At 48.7% G+C, this 20,777-nt stretch overlaps 1 protein-coding gene across 1 annotated transcript in view; it reads left to right on the forward strand.

Annotated features, from left to right (window-relative positions):
* Positions 1 to 20,777, forward strand: part of SEMA6B (semaphorin 6B) — a 289,073-nt gene that overhangs the window by 192,949 nt on the left and 75,347 nt on the right. Inside the window, exons 3-5 of the mRNA XM_069215814.1 lie at positions 625 to 754; positions 15,013 to 15,073; positions 17,325 to 17,387. Coding sequence (XP_069071915.1) covers positions 625 to 754; positions 15,013 to 15,073; positions 17,325 to 17,387 — 254 coding nt within the window. The remainder of the gene's footprint in view (positions 1 to 624; positions 755 to 15,012; positions 15,074 to 17,324; positions 17,388 to 20,777) is intronic.

Consider the following 20,777-nt stretch of genomic DNA (forward strand, 5'->3'; position numbering starts at 1 on the left):
ACTTCCCTATATATGCTTACCTTGATACTATATTGGTACCCCAAATTCTGGAGACACTATAAGTGCAGGTCAATATTGTAGAACTCATTCTTGAGACATATAACTCTCACCACCGAGGTGTGTCTCCATCTCATCTCTACACAGACGAACACACTGAAGTGACAGAGCCAACTAGGGATAAAGATGTACACGCATGACCCTCCCCAGCACCTTACTTCTTGGGTTTTAGCACATGCAACACACTCAGCTCGGGCCAGTGTTCTTCAGTGGCAGCCAGGAAGATCCAACTGTTCCAAGATACTAGAGACACAAGCATCAGTCACCAAAAAGCATCCATTTATGAGCAAAGAAACAGTGCCACAGTCAATAAAAAACACATTTAGTAAAAGATAAACTCTTGAATCTGATAGAAACAGCTACACATTCCACTTATAACAACTCAATTACAGAAATACAACACATTGTTTATTACAGAGTAAACTATTGTTGTGATAATTTACTGGCACTCTTACTCTCTCCGGTGTACCCACAGCAGTCATCTCTCAGGTCTGTCCACAAGGCCTGAGGCAGCACTCTATGCTTGTCCCTTGTTTGTCTCATGCCCCTCTTCTGCTGCCCCTGCAGGTGTGAGGGAGTACCCCCTGTTTGTGGGCAGAGGGTCGGCCAGGGCGTCTTTTCCTGACGGTGGGCACAACGAGAGACTCAACATTCAGAGGATGCTCAGAGTGAACCGGACGCTGTACATCGGAGACAGGTAAGTGTGGGGGTTGGTGGGGGGGGGGGGGGTACTCACCTAAACACGAGGAAGAGGTCAGGCTCACTAAACATCACAGAGAGAGGTCTGACTCTGCTAAACATCACAGAGAGAGGTCTGACTCTGCTAAACATCACAGAGAGAGGTCTGACTCTGCTAAACATCACAGAGAGAGGTCTGACTCTGCTAAACATCACAGAGAGAGGTCTGACTCTGCTAAACATCACAGAGAGAGGTCTGACTCTGCTAAACATCACAGAGAGAGGTCTGACTCTGCTAAACACACAGAGAGGTCTGACTCTGCTAAACACACAGAGAGGTCTGACTCTGCTAAACATCACAGAGAGAGGTCTGACTCTGCTAAACATCAAGACATCACAGAGAGAGGTCTGACTCACCTAAACACCAGAAGAAGCCAGACTCATATACATATCAGAGGGTGGTCAGACTCGCCTAAACATCAGGAGGAGAGAGAGAGATTAGACTCACCCAAATGACGTATCTAAACACCAGCGGGAGATGTGACATATCTAAACACAAGGGAGGTCATACTCTCCTAACACCAGAGAGAGGTTCATACTTCTTAAATATTAGAGAGAGACGACAGACTCACACAAATATCAGAGAGGTCTTAGAGCCATCTCCAAACTAGAACCATGCCAGGCTGATATACATTTCAGATAGAAGTCACATTCCCTTCAACATTTGGCTGAGCTGTGCTCAGAATTAGTCAGTCAAAGTATCAGTCCAATTCAGAAAGCCTCACTCACCTGAAGTCTAGCGGGCGACTATGCTCAGACCCCTTTCAACGTCAGAGAGAGAGAGAGTTAGCATTCCTCGCTATTCCAGAGAGAGGTTGAGAGCCAAAGGCATCTGTTGGTTCCACAGCTACAAAGTGTTTTATTGTAGCAGATTGTGCATGTGTGACACTGACAGCAAAGTGGGGGGGGGGGGGCGTGACGTGCTAGGTAGGGCAGTGGCCCGGTGGGTCCCATTTATATATTTCCAGATTTGCTTTAACGTTGGCACGCCCGTCACTTCCGGGTTCCATACGTGGCCATTACAGAGAAGGCGCCTTTCAGGCCGGTGTAGTGCTCAGAGTGGGGTTAGATTACGGCTAGGGGGCAACACTGGGGGGAAGCGCGGGATCTGGGGGGAGCAGGTGCTCAGTGCTAGAGTCATTGCAACGCGCACTAGGTTGGGGATAGGCCAGCTTCTCATATGCTGGGTTGAATGCTCCAAAGTTTGGCTTTAGGAGTGTATGTTGTGGTTTGTTGAGCTGGGTTTTGGGGCAGGGGTGTATCTTTAAGGGGCTGTATGGGGTATGACACCCCCCAAATAATTTCTGTCGGGTCCCAACCCAGCAGTGACGGTCAGGGCGAAGGGCAGGCAGAAAAACGAGGCAAGTGAAAACCGACTTTAAACATCGTCCCTTCCGGGTCTTATATTCATGTCCTTAACTTCACTAGAAAACCCACAGATACATTTCTCCACAATGAATGTAAAACCCCTAATGTAATCCGTGTCAGCAATGCACGTGTTTACATTTCACTTCACTTTGCATTCCCTGAGATCGTTTGTTTTTTATGATGCTGTGTTTGTGTAGTTTTTTCGTGTAACGTATGACTTGTTTGTAGCGTATTCCGGGCACTGAGTTGCCCAGAGGTGTCTGGGTGAGTGCAGGTTGCGGGTGTCTGCTTGTAATCAGGCGAGATGGAGAACTCTGGTGCAAAGCCCTAACGCAGAATGAGCTTCTCACTGGGCCTGTCAGTGGGTCATAAAGGTGTTCGGACTGCATGCACATTCAATCCTTGGCCTCTCTGCAAAGCCTTAGTCACATATGTGCCAAATGTAATTGTGGCAAACTGTGTGGAGAAGGTTCAGAGCTGTCGAAATGTGGTCCTTGCCAACAGAAAAGAAAATGCGGCTCTCGTGGGTTTGTTGGCGGGTTAGGTGCTTGCGCCGGCGAGGTGGAAGAGTTTTAAGGAAATGTGTGCAGAATGAAACAAGCATTTGCAATGCAACTGGTCTCGCGTTTTCTTGAGCTTGAGCAATTAGCATTGTAAACTCCTAACCAGACTTTTCTGGCCACATAAATTGAAAATGAAAATAAAACAGTTTCACATAACTGGACTTTCCTTACCATATAAAATGAAAAGTAAAAGTTTCACATAAGCGGGCTGACGGCCACCATCAGTGCAAAGCAGACACACAAAGGGAAATAAAAGTTCACTCGTAGTGAAACCTATCGGCAGAAGTACAATTAGTAACCGGCAAAAGGGCAATTAGCTATGTAACAGGGTTGATCTCATACAAAGCGCTCGACTTCTGCCCAGCGAGACCGCGCTGCGAAAAAAGAGAATAAGTAGTCCAGAAACCAGACGGAAAATGTGGAGCCTCGTATGTTTTCAGTACTTACCCGCTGCGCTCGAGGAGGGCTAAACACTGGAAAAGGCATGACGTATGCGTGCCTTCCACAAATGAAAGCAAGCAGATTTCAAAAGGCAAGCTCACGAACCAATGAAAGAGACTGACGTGACATGGGTGTGGTTTGAAGCCCAAAGAGAGATTACAACACGGGACGGAGCGCTTTGCGCTCGCCCGTAAAAACAGTGCCGAAGAGGAAAGATGAGGTGCGGGGTATGTTCATGGACAATTTTTAAAAGATGTGGAGAGAAAAAGGGTGTGCGTGTCTAACAGAATAAGAGACTGCAGGAGAAAGTGGTGTACATTGGAGAACTGAAGTGATTGACACTCAGAAGACCACTACCTCCTCCACAGACCTTTGTAATGTTTAAATCACAGTCTCATATCTTCAGGACTGAAACATTCTCAATCCTAATTATTCATCACAAAATCATTGATCCATTTACCTATTTCATGTAGCTGACAAGAATCGACAAAGCCAATAGGCCTGTCTTGTTTCAGGCATGTTGGGCTCTGTCTGATGCAATAACAGAACGGAACAAGTACTAGCTAAAGAGTCCTATTTGTGAAGCGTGGTATTTTAGTTACATAGTTTAGGCTAAGTACTTATTTACAGAGGCCGCGCCTCTTAGAAAGGATTCCTCCAGGGGCGTAGCTTTAGGGGGGGCTGTTTGGGGTGTTACACCCCCTAATAAATGGATTTTCCTAAAAATAGTTGGGTACAGGTGCTTTCAGTCGTTTTGTAAGATATCAGTCGGATTTCAGCAGGTATTTTTACATCACACAGGCAAAAGACGCACACACACTGTGGGAAACTCCTCAAAAATACTGGTTGTTTTACCGAATATCATTTCTTTTCTTAGTACTACCAAAGCGCATTCCTCACTGCCCCTTAGGCCCACATCATGCACCCTGCTTGTCGTATTATGTATTTAAACATTATATGCCACCCCAGCCTTACTGACCGAGCTACTGCTTCTGTGGCCACGCCCCTTTTTGTGCCGCTTCAAGCACTGGCAGGCAGGGTCCAGAGTTGTTGAGTGCTCTCCGAATGAAAACTGTATACCAGCGCTGCGGGCCTTTGCCTGTCACTCACTGTCGGCCAGTGCAGAAAGGCGCTGCAGGCCAAACCCATCTCAGGCCCTTAAGCCTCTCTGGTTTTTTTGTGTTTTTTTTTTTTTTTTGTGTTTTTTATATAGCGCAAACTCAAACAGAAGGTATTAGAACTCTTTACATGAGCACCAGTTTCCATAAGGTCACGTTCATTTTTTTTTTCCCCCCTTGTACGGAGAGTTTAAAGGCCTGATCCAGATTTTGGCAGAGTGGTTACTTGTCAGGGTAACGGATATCCCGCCTGCTGTAATCTAAATCCCATTGTTTCCTATGGCAGTGGTTTCCAACCTGTGGTCCGGGGACCCCTGGGGGTCCTCGAACCCTTGTCAGGGGTCTGACTGCTTAGAAAATTAAATAATAATAATTGATTAGGTCCTTAGCTTTCAGTAATAACTCACTAGGTGGTCCCCGGATTTCAATAATGATTCAGTGGGGGTCCCTGGGTTGCAGTAATGATAAAGTGGGGGTCCACAGAAGTCAAAAGGTTGGGAACCACTGTCCTATGGGAATAGGATTTTGGCAGACGAGATATCCATCACGGTTGTGACAGAGTAACCCATCCACCGAAACCTAAATCGAGCCCTAGGTGATCTGCCCAAAATCACAAGACGTTGATCTGATGCCGAGATTCGAACCTGGATCTCCAGTTCCAAAGTGGGTAACTCTGGCCATAGTTTCATCCACCTCCTCAACCTGCGCAGTTCCTTTGCTGTTGGGTTCACCCGTTGCATGTTTGAGGTAGCAGGACTCGGATGGGTGGGTAAGTAGCTGAAAACTTACGAAACGTCACAGTGGTTGTCGAGACATCGTTTCCACTTACATTCTTGCCACTGGGCGCCGAAGAAGGAGTCATTCGCCGTTTCCCATCAGCTGGCAGTGCCCCTTGGGCTCTCCCACCTCCTGCCCTCCGCCCCCACATCTCCTGGAGAGGAGGCGGGCGCCAAGTTTAGCAGGAAGGCCGTGTCTGAAGCCATCGCTCTTCCAGTAAGGACCTCGCCGACAGCCTCCATTGTGCGCCCCCACTGGGGCGTCAGGGCAGCTGGGCAGGCCACGAGCCTCGAGGATTGGCATGAAAGATGCCAGGCGCGGGCGCGGGCCACAGGGGGTCGGTTCCCAGCGCTTTAGCGCCGCGCTCCGTCTTCCCACGCTTTTTCAAATTCTTCTGAATGTTGACAGGTGAGACGGTGAAAATGTTTTTTTTTTTTTTTTTATTCACGTCCAAATGCTTCTGAAAGACGGTAGGGTTTTGGGGGTTCTTCTCCTTGACATAGCGAGAAATGCTACGAGATACCCGTGAAAAATGGAAATTAAACGTGGCACAGCGCCAAGAGGTCAGCGCAAGAGAGGAGAGACGGGGGGAGGTGGTGCGGCCGAGAGGGCACTTATTGTTGGTGGGGGCTCCCAAATAACTGAGGGTGTCTTCAAGGGTAACCCACTTATCCTCTCGCCCCCACCTGCCTGACGCTGCAGGCCGCTCTTCGGTACAGAGGGGCATCTCTCATTCAGAGTCAGAAAGTTGTGCGTGGGGGCGGGCCAGGGAAGCACTGAGATCCCTCTGTGTTTTTGTGCTGTTAAGAGAGGCGAAGGTGGGGGGTGGGACGGTGTGAGCTGCAGCAAAAATCCTTATTCATCTGAAACCCAAGAGTTTCAGACAAGATGTGTCACCATGGCAACGTGCAGCCCAGAGAGGGAGCCTTCCCATCGCACATTACCGTCGAAGCAGCCGCCCCCAGGCCTCCGGTGTCGGTGGCTGGTGGAGGGCTCTGGGTTTCACAGAACCCATCCCTCGTCACCTACACAGGCCTGGGGTTGGGTAGGAAGCCATGGCTCTTAAGTTGTGGGGCCTGATGTAGTGTCCACTGTGCTGGTGGGACTGGGGACCACAGCACCTAGAGGTGCCCTCCGCCGCCCTGGCAGAGAGAGAGCACAGGGTGAAGTGGCATTCACTCATCCACCCCTGTCCACAACTCCCCTCCTTCCATTCCCACCCCCACCTGCAGGACCACCACTGAGGCTGCAAGGAGGGCCGGAGCCAGGTACCCAAAAAAGCCAGACCCACCACACTCTCCCATGTGCACACCAAACACACTCACCAAAACAGGCAACTGGTGGAAAAGGTTAGTGCCTTATGGGGGGCAGGAAACAAAGTATATGGGCCCATATGTGCCCCCCTTCCCATGCATAACCATTGTTGATACCCACCCAAGGAGGCACAGGTGTTGCTTGCAATGGGCCTGTCAATGGCACATTTCTTTCGATCGTCCTTAATCACATTTTCTTTTCCACACATCCGATGGGGTAGGAGGCCATTCCAACGCTCAGGTCACATTGAAAGGCCCGGTCTCCTCTGCCCATCTGTCGGTAAAAGGGTAAGTGGCCAAAGGAAAAGCCGTTCCCCTCTTTAAATAGGAGGTGGGCGTCGTCCCCTCTTTTCAAATAGCAGCAGAATGGCGTCCTGTCTCTTTAAATAGCAAAGGAACAGCATCCCCTCTCTTTGAATAGCAGGGGAACGGCGTCCAGTCTATTTAAATAGTAGCATCACCGTCACTCTCTTTAGATAGTAAGTGAGCGCCTTACCCCTTTCTTCAAATAGGATGGGTAAGGCGTTCTCTCTCCTTGAATGGCAGGGTGACGTCATTGACCCTATTAATAGAGGGGAGACTGCTTCCCAGATCTTTAGCAAGTAGTGAAACACCACATACTCTCTTTTAAATAACGGGGGATGTCCTCCAACTTCTTTCAAGAGTTGATGATGCCATCCAATCAAGCCCACCCCTCAAGTTTGCCCTGCCGCCGCTGGTGTTGTGGGCTGCCGTACGTACACAGGAGCAAGTTCACAGCAACCTCTGCCTTATGGTCACAAATTAATGGATCATGTTTTTGGGAATGAGTATATCCGCTTAAAGTTAGCAGAAAAATTATACTGTGCTAGGTTGGCTATCTCTGTCCAGATTATTACTGGCATTATTGCCAGTGGTGGACTTTTGTGAGCTAACCTAATGCATTATGGGTGGTGTAGTCATGTTTGGCTTCCTTTGACCTAAATTGATCAACAAATCTTAAATCAATTATTGTAGGTGAAAAGTTCAGGGCTGGATATAAGTGTTGTTAATCACCTGGATTAAGTTGGTCACCTTACATTCAACATTTTACACTATCCACTAATTTATGTTACAAACCAACACCTTAAGCCTGTCGTCCCTTGAAACATTTCTCATGGTTCCTATTGGTCCAAACTGACCGGTATCCACATTTTTCTCTGCTGACATTTTGTACAGAGGTTTGTTTCTTGCAGCAGCTCCTGGGCTATATGGGAATCTTAAGATTTCTCAATAGTCTGTCTCCGCTCAAAGCCCAGTAAGATTGGAACATACCACTCAAGCAATACTTAATTTGAGCCGGTGGTCTCCGGACCTCGACACCAGCACTTAATTCTCAACACTGGCACTAATGACAGTCTGCCACATGGTGGTGCTGTCTGCCTAATTTTCAAATGAGCACAACAACAGCATTTAATAATTCAATATTCATTAGAAATGACAATTCGGACTATTCCATACCATTTTTATAGCTGTGGAGGCCTGAAGAAGTCTGAATTTTCACACTTGTAGGAGTGTGGTGGTTAGTAATGTTGAGATTGTTTTTGCAGCACTGGCAGGGGCAAGGGGTGGTGTGTGCTCCTGAGAAGTGCCCTGGCACTTCATTTTTTTCAAATTAAGTACTGCAGTCAAGGACATACCCGGTCCATGGTAACTGGCTCTGCCCCGGCCCTACCAGCCTTTAAGGGGCACTGGTCTGACAGTCCTTCGGAGCCTTCATAAATTCCTGGCCACATATTTAAGACTCTTCATCCCCCATTGCATCCTTTAATGGAATTTAAAAGTGCAACTTAGCGTAGCTTTTTCTGGAGAGGGCAACATCTCTGGCTGACTCTTTGCCCAGGGCCCCTCCATTTGCTCACGGACATCATGAAATGTCCAGAACGGAGGAAATATGGTGTTAGAAAAGGAAAGAATGGGGTAATATCGGGACGCTTGGACTGAGGAATTCTGGGAAAGACATTTAGTAAGTGGCACTAGGAGGGTCAGCAAAAAAACATGTTTAAGCTCTAGAGAATCATTCATTAAAATTATAGGTTTTTCAAGTCTTGCCTCCCTCAGTGTGTTTTTTCCATGTTTGTAAAGTAAATTGCAGTCATTCAATCCTTTCTAAATTGATATCGTGAAGGAAGGTTAGACAATATATACAAAAATTTACCCCCAGGGTATTCATTTCTTTTGAGTGCATGTATTTGCCCAACCCCATGAAGTGGAACCTAGACCCGGGACATCCACATAAGATGCATTCGAGGTGCCATGCCAATGCCCTCCTCTCCAGGCCAAAGCTCCATGGTTCTGTTTACGTCGTGCCATGTGGTGGTAGGCCTCTGGTGACGTCAGAGCGCTATACGTGAATGGGCGTGGCCCCGGAGGGCTAGTCAACTACAATAAGATTCTGAGCGTCATGGAGACAGACATCACAATGTGTACTAATCCACCTCCCTCCCTCCCGCGGCGTCCTTTCGTGGAACCAGCCCCCGCCTCCTCCCCCTCAAGCCTCGGGTTCCCCGACTCTCTTTTCGAGGGGACTTTTCCATTGATTCTCTTTGTGCAGCAGCAGGTTTAGTGGCTCTTGGGTTAAGAGCGCCCCGACGCTGAATGCACGCGGGCCAGAGGGGGGCCTGTATCCTGCCCACCCCCTTGTGCCCCACCTCCCTAACAACTGCTGAATGTATCAAGAGGTGATGCAGAAAAATTAGACGCCACACCTTGGCCCAAAAGTCCATATGTCTCACTGACTTTCATCGCAAAAGCAGTGAGATATATATCTATATATATATATAAAACGTTTGTAGGCAGCCACGGCAGTTGCATCTGCAGCCTAATGTGCGAACTCCCTAAAATTTTACAAAAGGGAAAATACTAGACTGTCCCGCTGGTGTAACGAAAATTGACCCCCCCCCCATGCAGGGCTGGCTTTAGCGGTGGCGGTGCCTGGTGTGACAATCTGTTTTTTTGGACCCAATGACCTCCTTCTCCACGAATTCCCTCAATATCATTCTCCAACAGTGCCCTTCATCTCTCCATAGCCCCTCTCTGACACACATTTCTTTTTCTTCTTTTAAGCGCTACCAATAGTTCACTCACACTGTTTTGTGATCTGCATTGTACATCTAATTTTCAGTAGGCACTTTATTCCTCTGCGCTATCTTATGATGAGTAAAACCTGCCATTAGACAGAATTTGGATCGCTCACCATCAGTATCACCAGTTATCTTGACACTTTTATTGTTGCCTGAAAACTGCTGGATGCACAAGCAAGTTCAGTGCTTCTAAAGCCTTAAGTCATTTTTAAACACAACACCCACACCAAAGTCAGTGGGTCACACCACCCTAAAGCCGGCCCTAACCTCACGCTCTGACCCAATCAGGGGGCCCTCAGGCCAGGGGCCCATGCACAGTGCCTCAGGGGGCCCTTGGAGCTTGGAGCCCCTCCACACTGTGGGGGCTATTGTTACGCAACTTGACTGTCCCCAAACTCTGCAAACAGGGGTGCGTAACAAATGGGGAGTATACCAGACTGTCCCGCGTCATGCAGCCACATCACTGTTTTCAAGTGTGAAAGAGATCCAATGGGATTAGCTGAGTGAAACCGAGGCTGCAAGTCCCAGAATGCACTGCTGTGGTAAATAAAAGCTCTGTTCAAGAATGTGGGCATCCTTGTGGCATAGAGGCCTCTGGTTCCTCACAGTTTCAGTGTGTGCATGCAAGAGTGAGTGTGGCTTTCCTGGGACTGGCCTGTCTGGGAGAAATCCAAGAGCAGTCGCTCTGATAGGAAGGAAAGGGCGTGTGAAACACAGAGCCCTCTAACAGGGGGGCACCAAGCCTTTGAAGATTACTATCCCTGGGGACTCCCCTGCAGATTCACACAAAGGGAGTCTTGTTGAGAGAAGAGGAGAGGGGGGGAACCACAAGATCTAGTAATCCTGCTACACCCACACTGGGAGCTCAGACTGCCCCCCACCCCCAGCAGTGCTTTATTTGTAATATTGTAAGTGCCGCTGCCCAAAGCGCTGCTCTGACACCCACAGGCCGGCGCTATAAAATGCCAGCTCACAAACAGCAAGGGTGCACTGTGAACCCACTTCAGGCCTCTTCAATTCACTGCAGGCACTCCTTGCCCTGTTGTCTCCCACGTACGTCTACCTTCTCCCTTGTCCACGCATTCTCTGTATTTCTGCTCCTCCAATTTTTCCTTTTATTAGGGGCGAGCGCAAAGCGCTCCGTCCCTGTTCTAATCTCCCTATAGGGGGATTTTAACCACGCCCTTGTTACGTCAGTCACTTACATTGGTTGGCGGGCTTGCCTTTTAAAATCCACTTGTTTTCATTCGTGAAAGGCATGCATACGTCATGCCTTTTCCAGTGTTTAGCCCTCCTCGAGAGCACCGGTAAACTACAGGAAACCTACGAGGCTCTATGTTTTCCGTATGGTTTCTGGACTACTTTTTCTCTTCACTCCGCAGCGCAATAGTGCTGTGTTTTACACCGCTCTATCACTCTAGTTTTTTTGTTTTTAATTTAATGTGGCAAGAAAAGTCAGATTAGGCGTTTACAATGCTAATAGCTCTATCTCGATGTAATGCGAGACCCAGTGCATTGCAAATGTTTGTTTTTCCCTATGTTGGTCCCAGGAAATGTCTGATGTGGGGAAATATGTGCTGGCCCCCAAAAATAAGTGCTGTTGCTCCCCACCGGCAACCACCGGCTCAAATTAAGCACTGCCCCCCAGGGCTTACTGCACGCCACTTTTACAGTCACCAGAGAAGAGGGGTGCTGGGCTGCATGGCTGGGAAACTCTCTCCCAGAGGGAGTAACTTCTAAGCACCTTCTGGGCTCCTGAAGTGGACAGCGGTGTGGTCCTACGTTACTACACCAAGATTATTTACCTCGAGCAAGCTACACCAGAGTTACTACTTCCACTACCAAACAACATAACTCTTTAATGGCATTTACCACTACTTCGAACCTACAGCATCAATTCCGCATCAGTCCTACATCAACACTACCTCTTACCCTAACACAAGCATGAACCCTTACACTAAATCAAATGAAGTAATCTAAACCTAACCCTAAGGCCAACTCTTCCACGTACCTTATTTGCTGTAGTGGGATGCTCCGCAGTGGTTTCTCAGTAATGGTACATCCAGTGTGTGGCTCTGTTGAAGTGGCACCTCATTTTATTGGGTTACTAAACACTAGTAGTTGCATCCTCTGTAGTAGTGATTCAGACGTAGTGCATGCGATGCAGAGGTTCCTCCTTGTAATGCAGTAGAAAGCGCCAGTAGCAGCCTCCCAGGTAGTGCTCCTGAAGCAGTCGTTTTTCATTGTACCTGGGGTGCACTACTTGGATATCTGTTGTCACCCCTTTCCCTGGAGTTCCTCAACACTCTTATTTTAAGGCCAGTGAGCCGAATAAAGATACTACAGATGGCAAAGTGATCAGCTTTGTCTATTGAGGAAAAAGAGAGGCAACGTGGTAGGCCAACAAGGAGTATGGCCAAAAGTCCATTCTCTGCATAACTTATGCACCGACTAAGGCCTCGCCTGGGAGGAAAGGGATATAGGAACTGTATTTATATAGCGCTTACTACCCCTGACGTGGCATGGAAGCACTTTTCGTCGAGTAGCACGCTACACCGGAAACCCAAAAGGATTAGTGGTGGATTCGCATAGGGAAATATGAGTTAATTTGATCGAGCCTGTTTGTTGCATTGAATAGAATAATGGAGGAAACTAGAAAGTGTTAATTGGGAGATCATAGTAGCAAGATGGGGTTTGGGATGAGTAAAGGAGAGATGGAGGAGGGAAGAGTCTGTAGAAAAATATTAGGGAGGGATGATATTTGGGACGGTTCACACATGGTTGTTCTTGTAGTGCTGGATATGAATAACTGTACCCCCTTCCAGAATTAAAGAGCACACCCAGGTTTCTGGCAGGGGGGCAGGACTTCAGGCAGGGAATATGATGCGTGGCGTGGCACCATCTGGTGAAATAGATGGCTTCAGTTTTAGAAGGGTTCAGTATCGGAGAATGAACTGCCATCCATTGTGAGAGGGGCAGAAATCCTAGTCTGGAGGTAAAGACCGAGAGCTGGAAAAAGGATGTGTATCAACCAGGTAGATGTGGTTGGAGCAAGAGTATTTTTTGATGGTGAAAAGAAGTGGACCCAGGACAGACTCCCTGGGGGAACCCAGTATGTAGGGCCCGGTATGTAGAGAAGGTAAAGGTAGGATCAGAGACTCTTTCTGCGAGACACTTGGAGCTCATTCTGGCAACAGTGTGGGGTGGGGTTGATGTTTGAAGGGGTGAGGGCAGAAAAGCAGCATCAGTGGTGAGTAGAGGCGATGAAGGTGGAGACATGAGTGAGGGTGGTTTGTCTTGAATGATGTGCACGAAAACTGGACTGGAATGGGCTTGTCGGCTGATCGTGACCATCAGAATGGCCTTCAACATTTTATCGCACAAGTGATGCCTGGAATTGAAAATGGATGGTCTGGAACTTCTCTCCCATTAGCTGGCATCTCTCTACAGCCCGAAAAACAACCCTCAGTACCAGTGGCATAGCGTAGGTTGTCAGCACCCGGGGCAAGGCAAGTAATTTGCGCCCCCTAACCCGTGGATTTTAGCACTCGCGAGCACGCCCCCCCCCCAGATGTTGCGCCCGGTGCGGCCGGCCCCCCCTGCACCCCCCACGCTACGCCACTGCTCAGTACAGAGTTTGATGGTTCTGGACCGGGCTGCAAAGTGTCTACGACTCGCAAACCAGTGCAATACAAAAAATGTAAACAAATAATCCTCTCCAAATGGCACCTCTCTCAGAAGCATTACATCCTGCCACCACCACCGCTCAAACACCTTCAAGCCTTACTTGGAGCGATGAGGAATTTCCCATGATGCCCCACATCAGTCAGGACTAACTTTACAATTGCAGCAATTTAATTAGATCATTGTGAGAGCTTCCAGTAAGTTGTGGAGCTGCCCAGTCCACATAAATATCTGTGCTTTAGGTGACTCCCTTCAGCTGACATACTCAGCCAATTTGCTACACACCTTGAGAAAACTGAATCAGGTTCTGGTCTGGGACAGAAACCTTGGACTGTTCCATCAGGCCATCCGAAAGGCACCGTGATGCTACACTAAAGGTAGATAACTTTTATAGGCCAGTACTTAACAACAATAACAGAGCTTTTCACTAGGAACTGTTTCTTCCTACACACTTGACTCTTCGGGGATCTTCGGTGAGGCAGACCATGAAAAGATCTCAGTTTGTACGGAGAGAGGCCGTGCCGCAGATTGGACAGGGTGGATCAAAGCGATGGAGCTGAAATGGACACCTAGTGCAAGCGGTCCTCAGGGATGTCTTTGTTCTTTGAAGGGAACCATTATCACATTTCAGAAATATGGCACACAACTGTATTTTTGTCGGCTGTGATTTTTCAATCATGAGCAGGTCAAGAGAGACTTGTAGTGAGATCTTGTAACTCAACCAAGGGGTAGCCCAAGCCTTTCTGGAGTCTGATTTGAAAGAAGCACATTTGTCATTTATTCCTAGTATGACACTTGTTGAATTGGATTAACTCCTGGGCTGAGTGAGATGGTTAGTCCTGGAGGTAGTTTGGGACCATGGATAGGAAAGGAAGTATCCAGAAAAAAACATTTCAATATTTTAATTGATCATGCTAGTCCTGTTGATCAACACCTAAATGGTACATTTATGCTGTTTTGTGTTGTAGTGAGCTGCACAATGTTGCTTCCCACTCCAATGGAATTTGTATACCACCAACATGGCACTGGACTGACACTGGCAATATCTTGTAAATAGGTTCTAGGAGAGGGAGGAAAATATCTGGCCGCGTCTGAATGCCCCTCAGTTGCATTGGCCCCCTTCGATTCTAAGTTGCACGCAGAGTGAAGAAACCTTCTCAAAAAGCATATTCATGGTCGAACGACTAAGGTCCTGATTTAAGAAAAGTTGGCGCAAAGGCGGGGCTAACATTTCATGAATCAGGCCCTACGGGTGTGAAATATGAATCCAAAATATCGAAAGATAAGTACAGATTTTCTATATCTTGCTCCATATATTTGTATCTTTGTGATATATACCTTCCACGTCCCGAGAGGTGGAGTGAGGCGTAGTAAATCTATACAGTTACCAAGGGACAAAATATTGAAAGGTATCATGTCCTCAAAATTCTTGCATCTAGATATTATTGGGCTCGATATTCAGTTGTAAATCTGTGACTGACGTTCATTGATGGGCTGTGCAAGGAGATACACATATATCCGGTATTGTTTCCTGCACTCAAAAGTGTTACTTGTATCAGAAAATGCAGGCCGAGTTGTTTGCACCAAGCGGAATAAGTTAACAAATATAATTTTCCTGAACATCCGGTCAGTTGTTGCGTACGCATCACATTGAACAAAAAACAAATCCCTTCCTCTGCCATTGTGGACCTGATTGCTTTCTAAGATATTCGTTTTTCATCACCTTCACTTTCTTTAAGTAACCACCTTTATTTGCCTCCATCTTTGGCGAAGTCCACCAGCTTCACAACTGTGTGAAGAACTGTCTTTGCATTCAGGGCACTCATTAAACTTGGGCTTTTCTCCTCTTCAGGGACAAGCTGTTCCGGGTGGATCTGAACCCCTCTTCCTCCGGCGAGATCTTCTACAGCAAGGTAAGGACTGGAACAGGAGCATGGCTTTCTTTGCAGCACATAAGGTGCTTTCTCCCAATTCTAAGAGACAGAGCCTGTCACACAGGGGTGGTCTAGCATGCTTCCCTGTGCACAGTCACCTCTTCTTTGGTACGCTAAGCTTCAGATATCTGAGTGAAAAATTGGCCATGTGCACCTTTGCCCAACTTCCGAGTTAAAAAAACAACTGTATGATCTTCAGAACGTTGTGCTGTGGCGAAAGGTTTTTTGAGGGACAATAATTCTTCAAAAACTATTTTCAAGGTGATAATTCCCATAAAGAAAAACGATCATTAAACTTCTCCTGTGAAACCATGCAAAGCCCACAAACTGTATTTTTGTGAAGGTGTAAATTTGTGAATGTCACACAACCTTGCAAGTATAAAAGTAGAGTAGGAACAGGTAATATATCTGCACCTTAAGTGCTTCTCCCTTACACAACAGCACAAAATCAGCTTTATACATCAAAAACACTCCATCTGTCAGGATAGGGTGACAGTAGACCAGAGTGACCTGCATGGGCAGCCGCCTCATTAATGTTCTTCGGGCAGCTGCCTGACCTCCAGTGACCAGAGGTGATTTTGTGCATTATACTATGTGGATCCATCGGTGGTGACCCAGAATACGGACAACCGCCACCCTTGAGTCCTACTTCCATGTCTACTCTAATGAAGTAGAATATACACAATGTTTTCTCGAAACCTCTGAACCCAGCTTGTTCTTCACTTTCAAACTGCTGTAACTATCTCTGCCATTTTCAGATCTTTTTCAATCTAGGGATTATATCCACCATTTCTGCCATGATGCAGCCAACAGCATCCAATAGCAAAAAATACCTAAGCGTCACTCAGCAGTGCGTGTTAGGCGTAACATATCAGGTACCGTCAACTCAATTCCGAAATGCTGAACTGTTGGCTGTCGTCAACGCTAAGTGGCCCCTTAAATACGATTAAGCATATTTTTCTGTCATATAGAAATTTACCTAATATTTCTTCAGCCCCAGAATGGCGCGTTCAGTCACGATAATCACACCATCATGCTCACAGCACAAAAATCACATAGTTGGCAAAGTGTTGCTGTCTCAACAGCACATTACTTTCCTCGCACCGATGTATTTCGTAGAACCGTTCTGAAGTTAACTTAAACATAGCGCAGCCTAATGGACACAGCTTTGCATTGAAGTTCTGTAACTGACAATCTGTGTCCGTCTCGACAACAACATGTCCAGGCTGGGCAATGGACCACCGCTCGCTCCACTGGGAAGAAATTGCTTTTTCATGTTTCTTGTCCTGAACTGACTCTCAGGGCAGCAGTGGGTATGGAAGCCACTGGAAGGTCAAATTTACTATTCCAGCTCCAGTCCTAAACTATCTGGAGAAACTGCAAATTTCCAGAAATGAAGGCCTGATAAAAAAAAAGTTTGGCAACTGTGTTACTCCATCACAACATGGCAGATGTCCCATCCACCTTATTACAAGTGCATTCTATCCTATGGCACCTGTAGTGTGGCCGGCAGGATATTCTTCACCTTCGTGACAGATTACCCGTCGGCCAAACTCTAAACCAGGCCCTACATGCCAACTCCCTCAGCACACACGTCCAACACATAGTGCATTATAATAATCCATGACCGGATCCAACACCTGTATTTTGCACAGTATCTTATAGAGAAAGTGTTGTTGAGCATTTCGACTGAGTCAATGAGTGAGATTCACAGTGAGCATCTCCTCAGAGACTGAATCTTTACTGGTGTAATCCCACATGGATCACTTTTCTTGTGGCGTGATATCATTCACAGGGACAGTCAATTTATAGTGTGATATACCAGACAAGATGAGTCTCAGTTTGATTTCCCAGATAGGGTGAGAGATCTCATGGCATGATGTCTCTGAGAGAGTTAGAATTCGCATGGTGTGATGTCACTGACAGAATGACCTATCTGTTTGGCAGATATGCTAGATAGTGTGACACGTCCCAAATAGACTGAGAGTTTTCATGGGTGGTAGCCCAAAAACTGAGGCTTAGATTTTGACTTTCAAGCCGGGTTAAGAATCCTGGAGCCCGCACCATTTCTTGCTAACTCCCTACAGTTGAGACATACCTACATGTTAGCTTGTGACCCCTGCTTTTAAGATCCTGGTTTCAAGGGTGTGGGTATTCGGGGTCCATTCTGCTGAGAGAGCTGGTTTGTTCTTAAACTGTGATGCTTTAATGAGTTGTGTTCATCCTGCAGAAATTGACCTGGACTTCAAATCGCGTGGACATCCAAACCTGTCACATGAAAGGCAAACACGAGGTGAGCAAGGGAAGGGTGACAGAGTGGGGTACGTAGGAAGATGATGTCACATGATGTCACACTAGGACCGGAAGAAGCCCATCCTCTAAGTCTGGAGTGAGACCCATACAATGCATGTTATTCAAATCTGGTTAAAAAAAAAAGTCAAAAATGACCATCTGACTTCATCTCATCACGGACACTGTTTTCAGTTCTGGGCTTTTCACCATCAAATAATTGTTATTGGGTGAGTTAGTGTCATTATTTCTATGGACACAAACACTACAATGCCCACAATGCTTATGGTTGTCACGCGGTCGCCCAGGACTGGAAACAGTTTCCAAGTGGTCATCTTGTGTCCAGTTTCTTTAATTACATTGCTGTAACGCTGAAGGGTGATCACCTGTTTTCTCAGTTCTTAACTTGAAGCTCTCAATTACAGGTCCTGCCCTAGGCAGGTGTTCCTGGTAAGGTGTGTGCGCACCATTGCAAACACTGGAGGAAGGTTGATGCATTCAAAGTTCTTTGTTTGCTTCACCCTAATGTGTGGTGTCTCATAGTCGTTATCGAGGAATTGGTGTGTCGTTTGCCGCCTCCTGGTTAACTTCATGTAACAATTCAGTGAAGTGTCTACACGCAGCATCTCAAGCAGGTCCCATTCCAGACTACCCTCTCCACTTCCTGTTCCTCTTTGAGCCTTTTTGGTGATCATCTGACATTGAGCTCCAGGTCATGATGCTTCCATCACCAGCTGTCCCCAAATCCTCTCATCTTCACATGATCCTTCCAGCTGCCTCCCACCTTCGTCCGATGATTCTGCTACTGACTTTCCTTGAGACTCTCATCTCCAACTCCCTTTCCACTGTTCTTTTATCCAATTCTCTTACTCCCATCCCCACATAGTCCTCCCATCTCTTTAGTCCCTCCTTCTCTACTCCTTGTGTTTGATTCTCCCATCTCCACTGTGGTACCCAGGTCTTCGTCTTGCGAGCCCCTGGAGTGGAGCAGTCAGGGCCCTGGCACTCTAACGAGCCCTTGGAGTGGAGCAGTCAGGGCCCTGGCACTCTAACGAGCCCTTCGAGTGGAGCAGTCAGGGCCCTGGCACTCTAACGAGCCCTTGGAGTGGAGCAGTCAGGGGCCCTGGCACTCTTACAAGTCCTTACAGTGGAGCAGTCAGGGCCCTGGCACTCTATCAAGCCCTTAGAGTGGAGCAGTCAGGGGCCCTGGCACTCTATCGAGCCCCTGGAGTGGAGCAGTCAGGGACCCTGGCACTCTAGGGTACCCTTGGAGCGGAGCAGTCAGGGCCCTGGCACTCTAATGAGCCCCTGGCGTGGATCATTCAGGGCCCTGGCACTCTAACGAGCCCCTGGAGTGGAGCAGTCAGGGGCCCTGGCACTCTAACGAGCCCCTGGAGTGGAGCATTCAGGGCCCTGGCACTCTAACGAGCCCCTGGAGTGGAGCAGTCAGGGGCCCTGGCACTCTAACGAGCCCCTGGAGTGGAGCAGTCAGGGCCCTGGCACTCTAACGAGCCCCTGGAGTGGAGCATTCAGGGCCCTGGCACTCTAACGAGCCCCTGGAGTGGAGCAGTCAGGGTCCTAGCACTCTAACGAGCCCTTGAGTGGAGCAGTCATTGGCCCTGGCACTCTTACAACCCCCAAAGTGGAGCAGTCAGGGCCCTGGCATTCTTTTGAGTCTTTGGGACTGAAGGAGCCAGGAGCCCTGTCTCTCTTATGAACCTCTAGAGTGGAGAAGTCAGGGGTCCTGGAACTCTAACAAACCTCTGGCATTCTAGCAAGCCCCTGCAGTAGAGCACTCAGTGGCTTTGGTGGTCTTGGGAGACTCTGGACTGGAGCAGTCAGTAGCTTTGGTGGTCTTGTGAGCCCCTGGATTGGGCAGTCAGTGGCCCTGGCACCGTTACAAACCCCTGGAGTTTAGCATTCAGGGACCCTGGCACTCTAGCAAGCCCCTGAAGTGGAGCAGTCAGGGACCCTGGCACTCTAGCAAGCCCCTGAAGTGGAGCAGTCAGGGGCTCTGGCATTCTAGGGTACACTGGAGTGGAGCAGTCAGGGACCCTGGCACTCTAGCGCGCCCCTGAAGTGGAGCAGTCAGGAGCTCTGGCACTCTTACGAACCCTTGGAGTGGAGCAGTCAGGGACCCTGGCACTCTAGTGAGCACGTGGAGTGGAGCAGTCAGGGACCCTGGCACTCTAGGGTACCCTTGGAGTGGAGCAGTCAGGGCCCTGGCACTCTAACGAGCCCTTCGAGTGGAGCAGTCAGGGCCCTGGCACTCTAACGAGCCCTTGGAGTGGAGCAGTCAGGGGCCCTGGCACTCTTACAAGTCCTTACAGTGGAGCAGTCAGGGCCCTGGCACTCTATCAAGCCCTTAGAGTGGAGCAGTCAGGGGCCCTGGCACTCTATCGAGCCCCTGGAGTGGAGCAGTCAGGGACCCTGGCACTCTAGGGTACCCTTGGAGCGGAGCAGTCAGGGCCCTGGCACTCTAATGAGCCCCTGGCGTGGATCATTCAGGGCCCTGGCACTCTAACGAGCCCCTGGAGTGGAGCAGTCAGGGGCCCTGGCACTCTAACGAGCCCCTGGAGTGGAGCATTCAGGGCCCTGGCACTCTAACGAGCCCCTGGAGTGGAGCAGTCAGGGGCCCTGGCACTCTAACGAGCCCCTGGAGTGGAGCAGTCAGGGCCCTGGCACTCTAACGAGCCCCTGGAGTGGAGCATTCAGGGCCCTGGCACTCTAACGAGCCCCTGGAGTGGAGCAGTCAGGGTCCTAGCACTCTAACGAGCCCTTGAGTGGAGCAGTCATTGGCCCTGGCACTCTTACAACCCCCAAAGTGGAGCAGTCAGGGCCCTGGCATTCTTTTGAGTCTTTGGGACTGAAGGAGCCAGGAGCCCTGTCTCTCTTATGAACCTCTAGAGTGGAGAAGTCAGGGGTCCTGGAACTCTAACAAACCTCTGGCATTCTAGCAAGCCCCTGCAGTAGAGCACTCAGTGGCTTTGGTGGTCTTGGGAGACTCTGGACTGGAGCAGTCAGTAGCTTTGGTGGTCTTGTGAGCCCCTGGATTGGGCAGTCAGTGGCCCTGGCACCGTTACAAACCCCTGGAGTTTAGCATTCAGGGACCCTGGCACTCTAGCAAGCCCCTGAAGTGGAGCAGTCAGGGACCCTGGCACTCTAGCAAGCCCCTGAAGTGGAGCAGTCAGGGGCTCTGGCATTCTAGGGTACACTGGAGTGGAGCAGTCAGGGACCCTGGCACTCTAGCGCGCCCCTGAAGTGGAGCAGTCAGGAGCTCTGGCACTCTTACGAACCCTTGGAGTGGAGCAGTCAGGGACCCTGGCACTCTAGTGAGCACGTGGAGTGGAGCAGTCAGGGACCCTGGCACTCTAGGGTACCCTTGGAGTGGAGC

The sequence above is a fragment of the Pleurodeles waltl genome, chromosome 12 (genome assembly GCF_031143425.1).
Source record: "Pleurodeles waltl isolate 20211129_DDA chromosome 12, aPleWal1.hap1.20221129, whole genome shotgun sequence".
Classification (NCBI taxonomy): Eukaryota; Metazoa; Chordata; class Amphibia; order Caudata; family Salamandridae; genus Pleurodeles; species Pleurodeles waltl.